Source organism: Marmota monax, unplaced genomic scaffold (genome assembly GCF_021218885.2).
Source record: "Marmota monax isolate L192 unplaced genomic scaffold, Marmota_monax_Labrador192_F-V1.1 WCK01_AAM20220418_F8-fsc00046, whole genome shotgun sequence".
NCBI lineage: Eukaryota > Metazoa > Chordata > Mammalia > Rodentia > Sciuridae > Marmota > Marmota monax.
In genome coordinates this window covers 2,801,579-2,822,785 of record NW_026692486.1, presented here as the reverse complement: position 1 = coordinate 2,822,785, position 21,207 = coordinate 2,801,579, and the positions used below count along the sequence as shown (strand labels likewise).

The 21,207-nt window shown below is 36.2% G+C and overlaps 2 protein-coding genes across 9 annotated transcripts in view; one reads left to right on the top strand and one right to left on the bottom strand.

Moving 5' to 3' along the window:
• Positions 1–16,933, top strand: part of Zzz3 (zinc finger ZZ-type containing 3) — a 108,787-nt gene extending 91,854 nt beyond the window's left edge. For 6 of the 7 annotated variants that reach the window (XM_058578940.1, XM_046443167.2, XM_046443170.2 and 3 more), the window contains 6 exons: positions 308–409; positions 1,888–1,983; positions 4,258–4,410; positions 8,302–8,436; positions 10,702–10,802; positions 11,096–16,477. In XM_058578940.1, coding sequence (XP_058434923.1) covers positions 308–409; positions 1,888–1,983; positions 4,258–4,410; positions 8,302–8,436; positions 10,702–10,802; positions 11,096–11,240 — 732 coding nt within the window. In that variant the 3' untranslated portion in view covers positions 11,241–16,477. Of the gene's footprint in view, positions 1–307; positions 410–1,887; positions 1,984–4,257; positions 4,411–8,301; positions 8,437–10,701; positions 10,803–11,095; positions 16,478–16,622 lie in introns of those variants that run through there. The other variant, XM_046443169.2, reaches the window with a different exon arrangement.
• The window catches only part of Ak5 (adenylate kinase 5), a 265,150-nt gene continuing 260,417 nt past the window's right edge, over positions 16,475–21,207 (bottom strand). For both annotated transcript variants that reach the window (XM_046443172.2, XM_046443171.2), the window contains exon 14: positions 16,475–17,785. In XM_046443172.2, coding sequence (XP_046299128.1) covers positions 17,717–17,785 — 69 coding nt within the window. In that variant the 3' untranslated portion in view covers positions 16,475–17,716. The remainder of the gene's footprint in view (positions 17,786–21,207) is intronic.

Here is a 21,207-nt window from a genome sequence, read left to right as displayed (position 1 = left end):
TATTATATGATAGGATTTACTCATTTCTCAGTTTGTTTAATTTATTTTCTGGTCTTGTCTTTTTTACTGAAGTGAATAGAAAACCTTTATAAGATCTTTCATAGGTGTTTTCTTTAATCTCATTTTCTCTGGGAACCCTTCAGTTCTAACTAGAAATTTTTCTTACTCTGACAGTTTCTAGTAGCATAATCCCCAAAGTTGGGAAAGGAATATTATACTTTGAAATGAAATGTTAGTGTATTTATTTAGAAATTCACTGATGTTAATTTACTACTTTTTTGAAAATTTGGTCTTGGGTTTGGCTTAGAAAAAACTTGAACAGCTACTTCTGAAATACCCCCCTGAAGAAGTAGAATCCCGACGTTGGCAGAAGATTGCAGATGAGCTGGGTAACAGAACAGCAAAACAGGTAATTGAAGAGATGGCTGCAGATCATCAGCATGTTTCTGTTAGTTTTAGTATGAAGAATAATCCAGCTGACATCAGATCTGCCATATTATTCTGTCTGTAGAATACAATCATATATGGTGTTTTTAAAAAAAGTTATTAGCATTGTATATTTTACTTTTCCTAAGTCTGGCTTATTTTTTTTAGTGTTTTTTTTTTTTTTTTTTTACAGTTTTACTCGTTATATATGACAACAGGATGCATTACAATCATATTACACATATACAGCACAATTTTTCATATCTCTGGTTGTATACAAAGTAGTGTCACACCATTCATGATTTTATACATGTACTTAGGGTAATGATGTCCAGCTCATTCTATTGTCTTCCCTATCCCAGTGCCCCCTCTCTTCTCCTTCCTCCCGCTTTTTAAATTTTCTTTTTTAGTTGTAGATGGATGCAATGCCTTTATTTTATTTTATGTTTATGAGGTGCTGAAGATGGAACCCAGTGCCTAACACATGCCAGGCACAGCTGAACCACAGCTCAGCCCCTCTCCCCCATTGCTCTCTCTAGAGTTCATCTGATCCTCCCATACTCTCCCAACCCCATTATGAATCAGCCTCCTTGTATCAGAGAAAACATTGAGCATTTTTTTTTTTTTAAGTATTGGTTAACTTCACTTAGCATTATATTCTCCAACTTCACCCATTCATTTACCTGCAAATGCCATGATTTTATTCTCTTTTAATGCTTAATAGTATTCCATTGGGTGTATATACAACATTTTTTTATCCATTCATCAACTGATGGGATCTAGGTTGGTTCCACAGTTCAGCTATTGTGAATTGTGCCGCTATAAACATTGATGTGGCTGTGTCCATGTAGTATGCTGTTTTTAAGTCCTTTGGGTATAGACTAAGGAGTAGGATAGCTGGATCAAATGGTGGTTCCATTCCCAGTTTTCCAAGGAATCTTCATACTGTTTCCATATTGGCTGCAGCATTATATATTTTCATATTGATTTCAGAAACAACTTGAGATAATCTTGGTTTGGTTATTAAAAAGTAAAAATATAGTAGACTTAGTAACTTTTGAATGCTTTTTAAGTGTATTAATTTATGTACTTTTTGGTTAGACTGTTAATAGATTTAAAACATTGCTTTAGTATTCCCTTGTTTCCTTTATAAAAATGTTATCTTGTAGGTTCTTACTTCACATTCCCATATATATTAATAGATAACGTTTTTATGCTACAAGCATGGATGTTCACAAGTTGAAAATATATGTGTTGCTTTGGATCAAACAAATTTAAATTTACTCAGATTATTTTTTTTGTCTAGATTTTAAAATAAAAATGTATTTGGTGCCAATTTGACGTTATTTCTATATTTATGATGGTTTTAAATTGTTAGCATTAGTTATACATGTACATTTAAATTTACTCAAGTATTGCATGTCATCTCATTATTTTAAAAGGATTGTCATATTTCCTTAGGTTGCCAGTCGGGTACAGAAGTATTTCATAAAGCTAACTAAAGCTGGCATTCCAGTCCCAGGCAGAACACCAAACTTATATATATACTCCAGAAAGGTAAAAAAAAAATAGATGAAAGCAAACCCTAGATTAAATTCAGTAAATCAGAATTGCTATGTAAAAATGTGCTTATTTGTCAAATAGAATTATTTTATTTTTAAAATTTTGTTCATTATAAGCATTTTATTATATTGGGCATAAATGCAAAATAGGATTCCTTTAAAAAAATTAATGAGCCTTAATGCTTCTTCATTATTTTCTTGGAGGTAATACAAATGAGTGCTACTTGAAAAACTTTATATTGAAACTGTATTAGAAAGGCCTTTGAGGTTAAAGCTTTTAGGATGTTTGTACAATTTATTTTGTAGCTCTGGTGCATAAATCTCAAAATAGAAATGTTTGTTAAGATATTTTACTTATCATCACTGCAATTGTAGAAATGTAAGTAATATTCTTACCTTCACTTCACTGAAAATAATGTTAATAAGTAGCGGTTAGCCAGGCATGGTAGCACACACCTGTAATCCTAGCTGCTAGAGAGGATGAGGCAGGAGGATTGCAAGTTCAAAGCCAGCCTCAGCAAAAGCAAGATGTTAAGCAACTCACTGTGACCCTGTCTCTAAATAAAATACAAAATAGGACTGGGGATATGGCTCAGTGGCTGAATGCCCCTGAGTTCAATCCCTGGTACCATCCCTAAAAAAGTAGCAATTATTCTTACTTTTGAGACCCTTGGATCAGGTATTATTCTGTAATAACCGTTTTTTCTTTTGGTCTGGTCAGGTAGCTAATAAATCTGAGAACCATTATTCACTGTTTCTGATACCATGCCCTTTCCATAATTCTTTTCTGTTGTGCGTGTGTGTGTGTGTGTGTGACTAGGGATTGAGCCCAGGGCCTCACACATGCTAGCAAGCACTCTACCACTGAGCTTTGTTTCTTCTCAGTCCTTCTGTTTTTCTATGGTAAAAAAAAAAAAAAAAAGCTACTGTTTGGTTTTTTTTGGTTCAGAATAGTAGATTAAATTGTAGCCAGCTTTTTGTTGTAATTGGAAAAAAGAAAAGTAGCTAATTGAATTTCTTTTATTTCCTAAATTGTTCGGATATTTCCCCTCCCCCAACACTGCCATTCTTCACATAAAGAAAAACTAAAGAGTATATCAATATATCAGTTTTGTTGCCTTTCCTAATGGAAGTGAACTGTTTATGTAATTTAATATGTCTATATAGCTTCATGTTTTACAAGTTTTTAAAAGTTATTTTTACCAAGCTTTTGAGGCTTGTTTCAATATGGCAGTTGTTTAAAACAGTTTGGAACCCCCCCCCCCAAATATAGCATTTACCCTTATTAGATGTGAAGAGTTTATTCTATAACTTTAGATAACCGGTGTTCTCCCTGACAGCTCTAATTTTCATGAATAATTTCTAAGCTAACTTTATAGGTGTGTCGTGTTTTGCACCTTAAACTTTTACAGTTATCTGGATGATGATAACCAGAGGAATACTGGAGAAACCTAAATGTGTCCATTTGTTTGGATGTACTGTGTTGTAAGTTAGCATACATTTTAACTATGACTAGCACAACTGTGATCACAATAATTTTTTACAGTGGTCAGAGTTGAAATTTTAAAATGGGGGAAATGATTGTTCTCCATGTAGCTTATATTATTCTTTCAGATTGTTCTTTATATTTGTGCAATTGATCATGAAAGGCAGTCCTCACAGTGGGGGAGAGTAAGTTTCTTGACACCGCACAGGCCTAGTTTGTAACCCTGGTTCTAACACTGTGTAGCTGCAACACACTGAACAAGAAACTTAACCTCCCTGTATATCAATTGGTGGTAATAGTAAGTACTTTATAGGAATGTTGTGAGGATTAAATTATATTGGCATAAAATAAGCAGTGTAAGGTAATTATTTTCATACATTTATCTAGTGATAGAAATTTTCCTTCTACTAGATAGTCACCCTTCAGTTTAAATCCCCAGTACTCCCCCCTGCCCCCACTACACAAAGATTGTAAGAGGAGTTCAGTGCAGTCAACATTTGAATGCAAAAGTGATTAATGCTGAGGATACAAATATAAGCTAAGTACTGAACATGTGGTCAATTATTCCATTGTTGGGGATTTCACCTACATTTCTGGTATAGGTTTTTTTTTCTCCTTCTTTTTTGTAAAGGCTAGTGGTGCTTTAAAAATATAGATAATATAAAAGGGTATGTGAAAGGACAGAAGTGAAATCCTTCTGATGTTGCTGGAAGTAATACTTACAGTTTTGATTCTTTTAATGCTTTTCTCTTATCTCATCTAAAAATTTGTTTTCTCATCTAGTCTTCAACAAGCAGACGACAACACCCCCTTAATAAACATCTCTTTAAACCTTCCACTTTTATGACTTCACACGAACCACCAGTGTATATGGATGAAGATGATGACCGATCCTGTTTCCATAGCCACATGAACACTGCTATTGAAGAAGCATCAGTAAGTTATCTGTTCAATTATAATACAGATCAGAGTGCACTATGAAAGTATCAGGATTTTCCAATTATTCCTATTCTTCAGAGAATATTGATTTCTTCTAACTAACAAGTCATATTTAAAGTGATTTTTTTTTTTAAAGAGTGTGTTTTAAATCTTTTTACAAGAAAATTTCAAACATATACATAAGAAAAGAGAACAGTATGAACAGTATAATAAACCCACATGCTCCTATCACTCAACTTAAATAGTTACAACTTTTGGCAATCTGCTTTTCATCTACCCCAACTCCAGCCTGAATTATTTTGGAACAAGTTCAAAATAAAAGATAATAGGGCTGGGTATGTAGCTTAGTGGTCGCATGCCCCTGAGTTCAATCTCTGGTACCAAAAAAAAGAAAAGGAAAAAGTGGTTCTCTATATAATGAAATTAGTGAGTGTTCCCATTTCCCCTGTCATCTCAGAATATTTATCTGAACTTAGATCTAAATAAAGACAGTAAATTGCAGAAAGTTTAGTTTCTTAATAAGTCTTTTTTCTTTTGTCCTTGTACATTATTTTTGTTGGAGAACTGGATAGTTTGCCCTGTGTTGATTTTATTGATTGCATCTCTTTTGTGTCATTTAGCCTATTTCTCTGTTCCTTGAATTTTCTGTAAATCTGATAGGAGGTCTTGAGAATTGATCTTGTATTTATGGAATATTCTATAAAGTAAACCCTACTATCAACTGTTATTTGGTACACTGAGGTACATATAGAAATGGCAGGATACCTATCAAATTTGGCCTTTATTTTCTTGTGTTCAAATTTATCCTCTTCTATGTTCCAAAGATGACTAATAAAATTTATTTAAAAATTTGTAATTTTCTGAACTATTGGACTTAATATATGTAATGTTATTGTCTCAGGTTAGCCTGTCTCTTGTCACTTGTTGCCTATCCAAGTTGGCTTCTGAGTTCTTATGATAAGACCAGTAGCATTTGATAGCTTCCTTATAATCTGTTTCAACAAGGAACATCTAAGCTCATCGTGTATATATGCTGCCTCAGACATGCAGATAGTCTTGCTTTCTTCTATTAGAAAATGGCATTTGGAGACTATATCCTGACTTGAGGAATATTACTTGCTTCTGGGTTAATTATTGTTTTTATGTCAATTTAGTGGACAGAGCTGGGAAATATGTTACATTTTTGTTTAAGGATGAAAAACATGATCATAAGGATATTTTTTTTTTTTTTTTTGGTACTGGGGATCAAACCCAGGGGCTCTTAATCACTAAGCCACATCCCCATATCCCCAGCCCCCCGCCCCCGTTTTTTTAAATTTTATTTAGAGACAGTGTCTTGCTAAGTTGCTGGGGCTGGCCTCAAACTTGTGATTCTCCTGCCTCAGCCTCCTGAGTTGCTGAGATTATAGACATGCTCCATAGTGCCTGGCCGTTAGTTCGTATTTTTTATTAAAATTCAGCTTAGACTGTTGTGCTTTTGCTTACCCTCACTGATTCTAGTTCTCGTCTTCATGGATTTGACTGACTGTTCTAGGTACCTCAGATAAATGGAGGCACATAGATGACCTTCTATAGCTGTGGATTCAGCTAACTTCAAACTGAAAATATTTGTGAGGGAAAAATTATGTCTATATTTATCATATAGAGACTCATTTCTCTTACCATTCCCTAAAACAGTATAGTATGCAACTACTTACCTAGCATTTACATTATATTAGTATTATAAATAATCTAGAGATTTTGTATAAATAGGAGGATATGCATAGGTTATATACAAATACTACATCATTTTTTTTTTTTTTTTAATATAAGGGACTTGAGCATCTTTAGATTTTGGTTGGTCCTGAAACCAAGTCTCTGTGGATACTGAGGGGCACTTACTTATACAAAATTTGCCCTCTTGTGAATGACATATCTTACATAATATAATATCTTCAAAATTCATCCATTTTGCAGCAGGTACCACAATTTCTTTCCCCTTTTCTTTGTACTAGAAATTGAACCCAGGATCTTGCACATGCTAGGCAAATGCTCTACCATTGAACTGCACTCACAGGCCTCTTTCTTTTTTAAGGCTAAATAATAATTCATTTTATGTGCATAACACAGTTTATCCATTCATTTGATGGATACTTGGGTTGCTTCCATCTTTTGGCTGTTGTGAATAATGTTGCTATGAGCATGGGTGTACAAATATCAGTTTGAGTTCTTGCTTTCAATTTTTTAAGATGTGTATCCATAAGTGGTATTGCTAGATCATATGGCAATTCTGTTAATGTTTGAGGAACCACCATACTGTTTTCCAGGCAGCTGCAACACACATTTTACATTCTTGCCAACTCTTTGTTATTTTCTTTCCTTTTATAGTGGCTATTCAACTGAGTATGAGATGATTTAACTTTTCTTAATCTTAGACTAGATGGCCAAATCTAATATCCTTAGATTTAAAATGCAAACTTAAAAACTTTAGTTTTTGTACTCTTCATTTGTTTTAAACATCTGAATTTAATATATTTTATTATAAAATTTCTTAATTATGTTATTATTTGGGTCACATCATACTTGTTAGTATATACTATTACTTAGATTATCTTTCTGAGTGGTGAAATAGATAATACCTATTATTTAACAACTTTAGTTGATAAGAATTTGAAATGGATGAGAGAGAGAAATAAGGTAGTGAAGTGTGAAACTAAATCATCTTTTATCCAGCTGAGGACTTTGGACTTTATGATGTCCATAGTTAGGAAACTACTAGGAGATTTAAGTAATGATGGGGGAAGGGGGATACTAGAGGACTGATTTGAGAGAAATTTTAGATAGTATTAGGTAGTGACAGAGTTTGTTGGATTAGATAGGAGGGAGTAAAAAAATAAGAATAAGTCTTAGATTTCTGTCTTGAGCTGCTAAAGTTGTCAGAAACTCTGGGTTTAAATCATCCAACTCTACAACTAATTAATTGTATGACTCTGGACATGTGTTACAGCTTTTATAAGCGTCAGTGTCCTTGATGGGAAAATAAACATGGTAGTTAATAATAACCTAACAGGTGGAATGAAAGGGATAGGAGTTAGGTTGTCCAGGATTGGAAATCAATGGACCTTGGGGGTCAGTGAATTGGAAATGCAGTTAAGCAATTGGTGACCATGGACTCAGCTATTAGGGATCAAAGGAAAGGAATGGGTGGCAGAGTGTAATTCTAGTAAAGTTTAAAAGGGCAGGGGCAGCCTATTTGGGAGGACAGTTTGAGAAAAGTAGAAAGTAACACTGTAGGTAAGACATCTAAATTTAATATTTTGGAGGCAAAACATTTCTAGTTGACAGCAAGGTCTAAGGATTCTCAGAATGGGAGACTTAGAAAGGGTGAAGATGAATGTCATTGTAGTAGAACTTAAGGATAGAGGCTAGAAGTAGAGGATTGGGTATTTGCAAGTTGAAGTTGCTCAGGATAATGAGTAGTGTTCTCAGTAGTAGATCATAAGAAGCCATGAATACGTAGAGTATGAGATGATTTAACTTTTCTTAATCTTAGACTAGATGGCCAAATCTAATATCCTTAGATTTAAAATGCAAACTTAAAAACTTTAGTTTTTGTACTCTTCATTTGTTTTAAACATCTGAATTTAATATTAGGTTTGTCGTAGTGTATGACATGGGTAGAATCATATCATGTTCCCCTTCTTCCTACATTATGAAGTAGTCAGCATCAGTATTGCATTAAAAAGCCCTCTACAAAATATTGTTAACAGCAGCACTAATCTACAATGAGGTATCTTAAAAGTGAAAAAATCTTATCAATAGAAAATTTATATCTGTATTTCTTACACTTGTTTATTTTAATTATCAAACTAACATTTTTGTTTTCTATTTTGTTCTATTTTTTAATAGGATGAAGAAAGTATTCCTATCATGTATAGGAATTTACCTGAATATAAAGAACTGTTACAGTTTAAAAAGTTAAAGAAGCAGAAACTTCAGCAAATGCAAGCTGAAAGTGGATTTGTGCAACATGTGGGCTTCAAGGTAAATTCTTACTATTGATAAGAGATACTTAAAGTGGTTTCTAGAGTGGTAAAAATCTAAAACCTCTAAGCATTCAGGGAAAATTTCAGCTTATTAGTTCAGTTTATCTCTCGTATTCTTTTATAGAAGTGGTATGCCCCAGTTCATGATGTCAAGAGGCTTATGATTCAGTGTAGAGAAGAAAACATACAGTTGTCTATAAGTTGAGGTAGAAGATGAGAAGTTTTTGTCTATCTTTTTGTTGCTGCTGTTCATGGACCAGAATCCCCTGCCCTCCCTTCACTTCAGGTTGAGTTACCTCAGCTTTTTTTTTTTTTTTTTGGAGAAGCTAATTGAAATACATTCACTCATTCCACGATATTTGGAAATGCCCATTATGTTCCAGGCACTTTGCTAAGTGCTAGAGATTCAGGAATATACAAGGGGGACTCAGTTGCTGCCCTTATGCTGTTTTCATTCTCATAAAGAATTTAAAGATGCTAAACAAATGAAATAATTGAACACGACTAAGAATGCATATTGGAGAGTAGTCAGAGGCTTTGGGGAAGTTTTGCCAAGGAGTTTAAACCATCCTAAGAGGTTGGGGAGTTACTGAAAGATTTTTAAGTAGAGAGTAATGTGAGAAAAATAATTTAAATGACTTAACTCTTAGCTTTGATAATTTTAGGAATACAGTGGGCTTTGAGAAATAGTCACTGACTGTTTTTAAATTTTGTAAGACAATAATCTATTTGTGTGTCTTATTCATGTAATTAAAAATATATGTAAGTGAGGGGGAGGGAAAGATCATCCTGGTCATATTTTATGGAGAATGAATTAGAAGAAGGCAAGACTGGAGGCAAGGAGATAGCTTAAAGATTCCTTTAGTAATTTAGATAAAAGAATAACCTGTGGAAAGAGGGAGAGATTGACAGGTTTGAGAAAACTTTCAGCATTATAATTGACTGTATTTGGTAAAATTAGAGGAAGTAATGAAACCATAAACTTGATGTTGGTATTTCCGTTGGCAGTATACTTAAAGTCTTGGTATACACTGTGACTGATCACCTAAGTTGAAAACAAAATTATACTTCTGTCTTTGGAGTAGCCATCAGCTATACTATATTAAATGATTTTCCCTCTTGATCCTCCGTTACAGGTTTTCCTAACTGGCAGCTCTTGCCTTTTTGAGAGGAAACTTGCTACTTGTCATTATTTTGTTCTAGGACCCAGCCAAGACTTGTTGGCCAGTCTGTTAGCCACCATAGTTGGCCTGATGATCATAGAATCTAAAAACATGATTGACTTGGCTTTTCAAAATTCCACGGAAAGTACTGAGGGCTATCACAGTGCCACCACATTGAGAAAGAGCTGAATCTGCCTCTTAGTCATGATGAGCATTGGTTATCAGGTTCTTTTGGGCTTCAATAAGATGAGTTCAGAGAACATTTTGTAGTTGCCTGAGTTATGGTAGTTATGGTAGTACTGTTAAAACAGTCTGGATAGTTTTGGGATAATTTTAACTATGGAATGAAGTCAGTGTTCACAATCATCACACACTGGTCTGAGGTACCTTTAAAATAATGGTTACTAAGAACAAAATGGCTGAGTTTGAGATGATTAAAAACTTCTTAAATTATAGTACATTGAAAGTTATTCCTTATAATGCTCCTCTCACTCACCTGTGGGGTTTTTTTGTTGTTGTTGTTTTGTTTTGTTTTTTGGCTGGGTTGGGAGTATTTGGGATTGAAACCAGGGGGCCTCTACCACTGAGCCATACCCCCAGCCCTTTTTATATTTTATTTTTAGAGAAAGGCTGGCTTTGAACTTTTGAACCTCTGCCTCAGCCTCTGGAGTAGTTGGAGGCATGTGCTGGTATACCTGGCACCCACCTGTATCTTGCTCTCAAGTGGATAGACAGACCCTTTACCTAGTTTGCATCCACTAGCAACCCCCACCCCCAGTACTGGGGATTGAACCCAGGGGCATTCTACCAGTGAGCTACATTCCCAGCCCTTTTTAAATTTTTTATTTTTGAGACAGGATCTCATTAAGTTTCTGAGGCTGGCCTTGACTTTGGCAATCTTCCTGCTTCATACTTCCAAGTAGCTGAGATTACAGGCATGCACCATGTGCCCAGCTGCTTACCTCTACTACATTAGGCAACTTTCTAGTGGGTAGGGGATGAAGAGAAGGCATCTATGTGCATTGTCATGTTTTCCCAGCAGAAAATGAAAGAGGTAAAGCAATATAGCTTAATACTTTTTCCCACTGAATCTGTTATAGTGTGATAACTGTGGCATAGAACCTATCCAGGGTGTTCGATGGCATTGCCAGGATTGTCCTCCAGAAATGTCTTTGGACTTCTGTGAATCTTGTTCAGATTGGTAAGTGTTTTCTTCATTTTTTACTTTAAATTGTGGCAAGTAAACGTCTTCTCAGCCAGTAAATTTGATCTCCAAACTTCTTTAAAACAGTAACCATACTTTTGTTGAATTTTGTTCTAAGCAGTTAAAACATTTTAATTGTACCATCTCAAATAGCTTTCTATTAAACATTTTAATAGCTTAATGGATTTAAGTAGGTAGAACTGAAAAAGTTTTGTAGTATGTAGACAAAATGCATCCAGTGCCATGTAATGATGAGTTTGTGTGTGTTTTTTTTTTTTTTTTCTTTTCAGCCTACATGAAACAGATATTCACAAGGAAGATCACCAATTAGAACCTATTTATAGGTCAGAGACATTCTTAGACAGAGACTACTGTGTGTCCCAGGGCACCAGTTATAATTACCTTGATCCAAACTACTTTCCAGCAAACAGATGACATGGAAGAGAACATCATTTACTAGTCCTCTTCAACACATAGCAATGGTATCATTGTTAATTATGTGCACAGTTTGGAAAGATTCTCTGCTTTCCCTAAAATGACACTCACAGCATGGGAGCTTCCTGAGTGTTCTCGTCAAGTACAGCTCTGCACTGTTGTGGCTCTAGATCACGTTCGGCAGTTGAACATTCCTGGTGAGCGAAGGGTTTCCCTGGTGAATTTTTCACCACTAAAAGCCTTTTAGGTGGCGATCTTAAATGGGTGAGATGGAAATGAGAGCACACATTAAAGCAAGAGTAAATTCCAAAGGTTTCAAAGAACTTGGTCATAAATATGATAATGAGAAGACAAAGTATTTATATTAAAACAGTTAAGTAGCTTTCAGTTTTGTGAAAATAGTTTTCAGCACAGAAACTGACTTCTTTAGACAAAGTTTTAACCAATGATGGTGTTTGCTTCTAGGATCTATGCTCTAAAAGAACTCACTGTCCCAGTGGTGGCCATTGTTGGCCTTTAGTAAATCAGAGCTGCTTCCCCATATTGATATATAATTTCTTTTAACCACAATGAATTGTCCTTATTACCAACAGTGAAGCACTACAGGAGGCAATTGTGGCATTGCTTCCTTAACCAGCTCATGGTGTGTGAATGTTATGAAATTGTCACTCAGATATATTTTTTAAATGTAATGTTATATAAGATGATCATGTGATGTGTACAAACTATGGTGAAAAGTGCCAGTGGTAGTAACTGTGTAAAGTCTCTAATTCACAACATTAATTCCTTTAAAATACACAGCCTTCTGCCTCTGTATTTGGAGTTGTCTGTACAACTCATCAAAGAAAACTGCCTAATATAAAAATCATATATATGGTAATAATTTCCCTCTTTTGTAGTCTGCACAAGATCCATAAAAGATTGTATTTTTATTACTATTTAAACAAGTGATTAAATTTAGTCTGCGCAGTGAGCAAGAGTTCACATGCATTCTTTTATACTGCTGGATTTTGTTGTGCATCATTTAAAACATTTTGTATGTTTCTTCTTATCTGTGTATACAGTATGTTCTTGAATAATGTTCATTTGTCAGGAGAACTGTGAGAAATAAACTATGTGGATACTGTCTGTTTATATTATAGAATGCTTGTTGTGATTTCCTTTTGGTTAGATTTGGATTTTTTACCAATGTTAAAACCAGAAAACTGGTTTTTTTCTGTCCTTTATAAAGAGTAAAGAATATATTAGGGAAAATACTTGACATCTGTAAAAGATGGTAGTCTTTTCAATTAGTATGTGCTAAAACAGTTAAAGTGTTTACAAAAAGGAAAGAGAGACTGTGGTTAAAGAAAAAGGCAGTTACAAATGCCTAGATGTGAAAAGTTGAGATATTTTATTCTAGATGCTTCCCGCCATCCTGATGCTGGGGATTGAACCCAAGGCCCTCATGCATCCTGTGCAAGTGCTCTACCACTAAACCACATCCCCAGCTCTACTCTTAATTGTTTTTGGTGAAAATAAGTCCCGTGGATTTAAACAGGTGGTTTCCTGGAAAGTATTGTTAACTGGGAAAAGATAGTATAAATATTCCAAGATGGATTAAGTATATTATTCCAGATCTAATTTTTGGAGTTGCTTGGTTTTTTGTATTTTTAAATCTAAGGAATGTTATTTACTAGCTCTCTTCAATACATAGCAGGGTATTAAAAATCTACCCTAAGTTTTTTAAATTAAGTAATGAAATTTTAAATATAGAAATATGAGAATTTTAAAGTAATATATTAATTAAGGATCACTGGTGATGTTGATACAATATATCATAATCAGAAAGAAAAATTGATGAACTTCTCACCCTGAAATTATTAGTGAGTGGAAGAGGGGAATTGTTAGCATTCTAGACATTTTTATATTAAATGTTATGTGCATATGCCAGAAGATCTGCCTTCAACCTGTAGTTAGGCAAGACAGTAGCACTTGTTGGGAAATTCTGTAACTTCTGTGTTTGTATAGAAATAGTACCAGTTAGTTTTGGAAAACCATTCAGATCTATTCAAAATTCCATGAAGAATGAACTGTTCTTTGGAAGAGGGCAATGAGTGGTATAATTGTTATATAAATAGAATAGACAAAATAACTTGGTTGAATGCATTTTCAAGGGCAAAGAAGACTTTTTGGTGTTAAAGAGGATTATTTTCTGCCTGAACAGAAGGTGTGTTTACTTTGAATTCTTCAGCTCAAAGCAGTTAGTCCTCCTGGCTTTAAGAGGTTCTAAAGGATAGTAGTAGCAAAGGTTGTGTTTTGTTGTTGAGGGTTGCAGGAATAGGCAGGGCTGTCATTTGCACGTAGACTTCCATCTGTCTACACAGAAATATTGGCTACTAAAAAACAAGTAGATTGGAGATCTACTTATTAAAATATTGCTTATTAAGTAGTTCTCAGTAGGTCAGATCTGTTTCCTGGTATATATTATGCTCAAATTAATTACTAATGACTGAAGAAACTTTTAATGATGCCTGAAATCACTGCTATAAGGTTTAGGCAGAAGAGGTTTCCTTTGGTGTGACAAACACTGACATAGCACTTACTATGTGCCAAGCAAGTATGTACTAACTAATTTAATTCTCTGCAATCCAATGAGACAGGTTCATTTTGTATCCTGTCTAGCCAGAGAGCCATTAAATAACTTGCCCAAGGTCATATAATTAATAAAGTGGTGATGCTTGACTTTAACCTAGACAGATCAGTCCAGACTCAGTGTCTGCCTCACTGTCCTGAGTAAGAATATTCCTGTTGTGTCAGGTATCCCTGAAGTAATAGGAGTGGAGCTGTGTGGGGCTGGTTTATGTGGTAGCTGGAATATAAACCTGAGCATATGTCTGGGTTTGTAGCACAGGAGAGAAGCCTATGCATGGATGGGGGGAAAGCACTAAAAGATTTTGCTCTTGTGAATTAGGAAAACACATATGCATGTTGGGTGCTTCTCACTTACTTAGTAGTATACTTTGACCATATTCTCCCCTTCCCCTTTTGTTTAAATTAAATCACAGAACATAACAATTTACTGAGGTGTGAGGAACATTTTTTAAAAATAGGGAAAATAGTATCACATGTTAATTGTTTTGTGGAATTTATTTTTCAGTTATAAGAAGTGTGGATGTTCTGTATAAACTGTTTCTTACTGTGGATGATAGGTTGGAAGTCCATTATTCTAGGTGCACTGGATGAAACTGGGAGTCTCCAGATTTTAAGTAGCTTTTTTTTTTCCATAAGATTATGGAGGCATTGTTCTTTCCAGGCCATAAAGTATTTGTTTGAAATTGTTTACCTTGATGAAAATGTACTGCTGTTCATATGATCCCAGAAATAAAACCTTTTTTTTTTCTTAGTTTATATAGCAGATTAGTGGATTTTTGGAAGTTGTGTCATATTTAGCTTCATGAGAGCAGAGACCATCCATGTCTTTTTGTGTGTGTAGGGCCTGACTTTTAAAGATTCTCCATAAATATTTGTTGGTTGTATGACCAAAGTTTTGGTGAGCTACATTTTTTTTTTCTCTAGGAAGTTAGGAGACAGCCCCAATACCTGAGTGTGCCTGATTCCTACAGGGCTTGTATCAGGAGAGCCCTTCACAGGACCTGAGAAGACAGGGGAGTTGCCTCCTCCCTTATCTGGAGGATATGGTTCTACCCTGAATGGCTAAGAAGGTTTTAGTCCAATATGCCATCTCAGTTAGGTCATCTCTCTGGATTCCCAGTCTGTAATGTTTTGTGAGAATAGTGGAAAGACACTAGAGTGGAACTTCTGGGTCTTAGTCCAGTTGTGGAAGTGAAGCACTCTGTTGACAGCCATGTTTCATTGAGCTCTAGGAACCAGTAACTTGTTTGATCCCCACAACTCCTCTCTGAGGTTGGTCACTATCATGATCTCCACTGCACGGATGAGCAAACTGGAGGTACAGAGAATGTTAAGTATGTTAGCCCTTTAGTCCTGTGTGGGACTGGGGAAACAAAGCCCTGCCCTTATGAAGCTTCTAGACTAATGTAGAAGAAAAGCAATAAACAAAGTTTTAAAAAGTACTTATAGCAGAGATACATGCTGTGAAGAAAAATACGGCTTGAAGAAAAATAATAATGGGAGGATGTGGAACATTGCCATTTTATATAAAATAATCAAGGAAAGCTTCCATGACAAGAGTATATTAGAATGTCAGAGACCTGAATAGAGTGAGGAACTTTGCTGTGGGGATGATCTGTGGGAAGAGGCAGAAGCACAGCAAGGGAGGGCTCTGAGCCAGGAAGGAGCTTGGTGTGCTCAGCAGCATTGTGATGGCCAGTGAAGCTTGAGCCAAATGAGCAGGAGGAAAGTAGTAGCTGATAGGGTCAGAGAGGGTGCAAGGTCAGTTCAGGTGTGGCCTTGAGTATAGCTCATCATAAAGGAGTTTGGATTGTGTTTGGATGTGTCCACATACATATATGGCCTTTTGCTAGGCAGAGGTCCTTTCCTGTTTTAAAATTTTATGACTTTAAGGTAATGATGACTTTTCAAGCCATTCAAACAAGTAAAATGTGTTTTAGTAATAGACCAGGTACTTTTCAGGGGTAGAGCCATTTACCTCTGCTGATTTTTCATAATGGCTGCCGACTATAGCCATAAAAGCCATTGGCTGGGCCTGTCTGCCTCTTTGCTGTCTCATTTCCCTTACCCACACTGTCAAAGCTCTGGTGGGCACGGACTGTGTTTGCCAATCTATGGTATGTTTTGGAAGAATGTTAATCCCTACAAAGAGTCATTTTATGTTTTCTGGCACAACTGATAACTTTCATTCTGTAATTTTTTCTCCTTCACTCAAATACTCTTTAGGCTTCCCTATAGAAGTGTGACAACTTGGGGCAGTAATAAAGTATTTGACAATTGTGTGAGTTGTGGGAACATGCTGCACCCTTTCTGTTAATAGAAGTGTAATTGTAACCAAAGAAATTTACTTTCTTCTAGCAAACACTGACATTTCTGTTTAAGAACGAATGTTAGAGAAAAAGGAAATATGAAAATTACCATGTATCACGAATACATTAAGTATTCTCTTTGTAATAGCTCAAATCTGGTCTGTGGCCAAAATTAAAACCATATAAACGGATCATAAATCTCAGCTATTACTGTGTTTGCTTCTAATTCTGTTTGGAATAAGGCTTCAAATGCTTTCCAGAATGATGTGAGTTAAATAAATAGAGAAAGAGTTATCCTGTCTTCCATTTATTTTATTTGTACATATCCATTTCAAGAAAAAAATGACTTTAAAAATACAATTTTGTCGAAATGGATCCTTATTTGCACAACCATTGAAGAAAAAAAAATCATGCAAACTGAAACTCTGGTCTTTTGTAGTGACTGAGTGGAAGATACAGTTATTTCAATAGAATATAGAAGCTCTGATTTGACAACTGCGCACTAAAGAGAACCTGAACTTCACTGATTTGATGCAAGGTTTGCAAACCCCAGGAAAGGGCCCACATGAAACAAATACAACATTGGAATCTGTAAGACACCTGCTTATTAACATGCTCCTCCCACCCATGTCAGTTTTTGTTATTGTTACTGTATTTTTTACTTGTCTGCAAGTGAATGATAACTTGGAATCAAAATTATAAGATGGTTATTTGTCTAAGAAATGAATAACAAATCATCCCATGCTTTTACTTTGGTCAGTTTATAATTTTAAATTGTTAATTTATAATTGCTGAAATGTACCACCACAGTGTACAGAGGAGTTGAGATTACACAGCGATCAGATTTGTTCTCTTAGCCCTTTTGAAAATATTCCAAGTAGCTAAATAGAGAATAAATAACCAGTGTTACTGATGGGTAACATTGGTTACCCTTGGCCTGGGTTTTTGCCATCTTGGAAAAGCTATACAATTTCACATTTTAAGAAATTTCAATCAAATTTTACTCTCTTGATGCTTCTATATATGCTATACATGGCATTGTCTAATCATCCCACTCTGGTTTTGAGCCACTAGTGGATGGGAAGTGAAGAATCAGCCAGCTACCAGAGGAAGATGTGCCCAAGCCTGCCTCCTTGTTGAGGACCTTCATCAGGGAATGGCATATAAATTTTTGGGAGAAGAAGGAAGATGTGATGGGGAGTGAGGGATGCTGGCTCCTTTTCTGATGAGACTAGAACCAACTGATCAGACAAGTCCCTGCACTGCACTGTCACGACCTGACCTTGCCCTGAGGTGCAGCCTACATGATAGGTGTGTGTGCTGGAGCAAGGGCAGCTGTGTGTGTGAAGAGGCTGATGGTCCCAAGTACACCGTGCATGGTTTCCAGACACCTCTCACACAACTCTAGCTGGGAAGCAAACAGTGATGTCACGATTTGGGGGGACACAAGGCTTAACTTGAAACATCATGTTAGAAGATGAACCTTCTAATGTTTTTCTGTCTCCATTCTGAACATACATGCATTTTTCGCCTTCAGAAAATAGAGTCAATAGCTGTGCAGAGCTGAAGAAAAACTTCTTCTGGCGTTCCTTCTGCATTTATCTATATTTAAAAGGAAAAAAGAGAAAGTCTTAAGACATGTTTGTAAATGAGATTTCTTTCCCCCGATACTGGAGATTGAACCCACAGGTGCTCTACCACTCAACAAGCTACATCCCCATCCCCCACCCCTTTTTTTGAGACAGGGTTTCTTTTTTTTTAAGAGATAATTTTAATATTTATTTATTTTTGTCTTAGTTTTCGGTGGACACAACATCTTTGTTTGTATGTGGTGCTGAGGATCGAACCCGGGCTGCACGCATGCCAGGCAAGCGCGCTACCGCTTGAGCCACATCCCCAGCCCGAGACAGGGTTTCACCAAGTTGTCCAGGCTGGAATTGAACACTTGAACTTGTGATCCTTCAGTCTCAGATCTTTGAGTAGGTGGGATTACAATCATGTGCCACCATACCCAGCTAAAGTAAATTTTTAATAATGGGGGAAAAAAAAGATTACCTACTTTTGCTTGGCAAAATTTAAAAACATAAGAGAGGGGCTGGGGTTGTAGCTCAGTGGCAGAGCACTTGCCTGGCATGTGTGAGGCACTGAGTTCGATCCTCAACACCACATGTAAATAAGTAAAAAATAAAGGCACATCAACAACTAATATATATATATAATGTATATGTATACATATATATGTATAAATAATCCACAGAGTGAAGAGTAATTGTTTCAAAAAAAAAGAATACCTTCATAGAAAAAAAAACAAAACCCTGACAGACATGGAAAAGGAACATAGTACCAATGGGGGAAAAATTAGAAATGAGATGAAGAATCAGTAGATATGATCAAAGCACACCATTACAACTCAGTGGTATTCAATAGTTTGGCTCTGCAGTGGAAAACATTTATTTGGTCATAACAATGAGAAAAAAAACAACAATAGTGAGCTACCACTAGGTATCAGAATTCCTAAACTAAATTCCAAACACCAAATAGTTGACTAGAATGTACAGCGACCACAACACTCTCTCACTGCTGGCAGGGATGAAAAAATGATAGAGGCGCTTTGGGAGACATTGCAGTTTATTGAAATATATCCATCAGTTGCATTCCTGGGTGTTTACCTAAATGAGTTGAAAACTTAAATCCACACAAAAACCTGCACATGGATGTTATAGCAGCTTTATTCATAATTGACAATACTAAAAAATTAACTGAGATGTCTTTCAGTATTTGGTAAACAAACGGGTAGAATATTATTCAGCCCTAAAAAGAAATGAGCCACCAAGCTGTGAAAGACACAGAGGAAACAATCATGTTACCAAATGACAGAAGCCAATCTGAAAAGGCACATAACTGTATAGTTGCAACTATAAATTGACCCAGACTCATATAACGTGCAACACTAGGAGTATTGTTATAAACCCTAGACTTTGGATGATAATGATGTGTCAATGTAGGTTGATCTATTCTAACAAATTACCAATCTGGTGGGAGGTGTTAGTTGAGGAGATCATAGTGGGGTGGTATTTGCAGATTCTATTTCATGTTTGATTTTGCTGTGAACCTAGAACTGCTGTAAAGTACAAAGTCTATTTAAAACAATAATAGCAACAAACTCAGTGCCCTGTTTATGCAAAGTATTGTTAGAGGTCACAGACATATTTTGGAGTTACCTAAAATGAAGCTTCTGAGTGGTCTGAAGCACGTGGGGTGGGATTAGGGCAGGAGAAGGGGTTGAGGGGTAGTATGTGGAAAACAAAGCAAAAGCTAAGTCTTCCATGTGGAGATACTCAAGTGCTGAGTTTGCTTGGAGATTGTTGATTACCCACGGAGCCAACAACAGAGGAAGGAGGAAGAGGAGCTGGTTTTCTGGGCCTGAAGGCACTGCCCTTTCCTCTTTGCTAACATCTATAGCACCCATCGCTTAAGATCTGTTCCATCATACAGGTAACATCTACAGGAAGTGGGGCCTGACCAAGCACCAGAGGCACCCAGAAGGCCAGGATAATGTTGGTGCAATTGGGCTAGGAAGGGAAAGCTGTCGAAGCAGACTGTTTTCATGGGGCCAAAACATGCAGTGGAAGAGTTGGGGAGAAGATCAGGTTCTGTATTGGGAAATATATCAGGTTTCTGGTCCCCAGGAATTTGTAGGAACACAAACATTCAGTACAGTTATTTGGTGAATAATGCAAGTTCTTGGCCTTAGTGATCCAATTCTTGGTCCTTGGTGCACACATTTTCCAAAATCCACTTCAGATGTTTACCAGAAGTGGAAGCTAATTAGACTAGGGATTGACCTCAGGTCACCATCTGCTTCAACTACGTGTTGAGTTTTCTCCTTATTCATTACCTAATTGGTGGGTGCCTGTAATGAAAACTTTTTTGGCCTCGGTGATGCCCTCAGCTCCATCTGGACAAACCCCAACCCTGTTCTGGGCCTTCTGGGCCTCACAATGTTGACAGTATTTCGCAGCAGCATCTTCTTTATCTGTTCTCCAGTGTCTTACTAAACTCTACTAATCCCCTGAATTTAACTCGTGTATCATGGTTCTATTTCTACTAACTAGTCTTGAAATAGTTCTTCTGCCAGTCCATCTTCTGTAATCAATACTAACCAAAACTCTCCAACCATGTGTATATATGCATTTCCAAAGTTGTCTTCCTTCAAAAAGAAACCCATGCCCATGATTTCCTTTTTGTTTGTGGTACTGGGGGCTGAACCCAGGAGTACTCTACCTCTGAGCTGCACCCCCAACCTATTTTTGAGGCAGGATCTCACTAAACTGCCCAGGCTGGCCTTGAACTTGTGATCTTCCTGCTTCAGACCCCTAATCGCTGGGATTATAGATGCCATGCACCACCAAGCCTGATGATTCCCATATTCTTAACTCCCATCAAATAATGCATCATGTTTTTCTGAACACTGATTTTAGTATAAAAGAAAAAATTTTCAAAGAACACTGATTAAGTCCGCTCTAGTTTTCTCCATTTTTTTTTTTTTTTTTTGGTAATTGGTAAGTTGTTAGTTCTATATTACACTCACATCATTTGGATTGACCATTATCCAGGATTCCTTGTAGTTGAAAACACAGTTGTTCATCGTAACAACCTTTTAATCCAGTGTGTTACCTTCCTTCTTTTACCACCACAAAGAACTAACAGCTCCTTTGACACATTCAGCTGGTTGCAATTCACTATGAGGTTCAACTTTTTACTTCTTGGACAGCTATAACCCAGCATTAGCCCAAATATCTGTATGTCATTAAAGAAAAAAATTACTCAATGATATTTATTAAATCATAATAAGGAAGACTTTATTCAGGACCATTGTGATAAGTATAGGAACCACAGCAATGGGATTCTGCAGTGAGGGAGAGACACTGGGCTCAACTCTGAATACAGCATGGGTAAGTAAGAATTCATGTTAAGGGGGATGGTCAGTGGATATAAAATTACTAAGAGTAACATCAAGACCA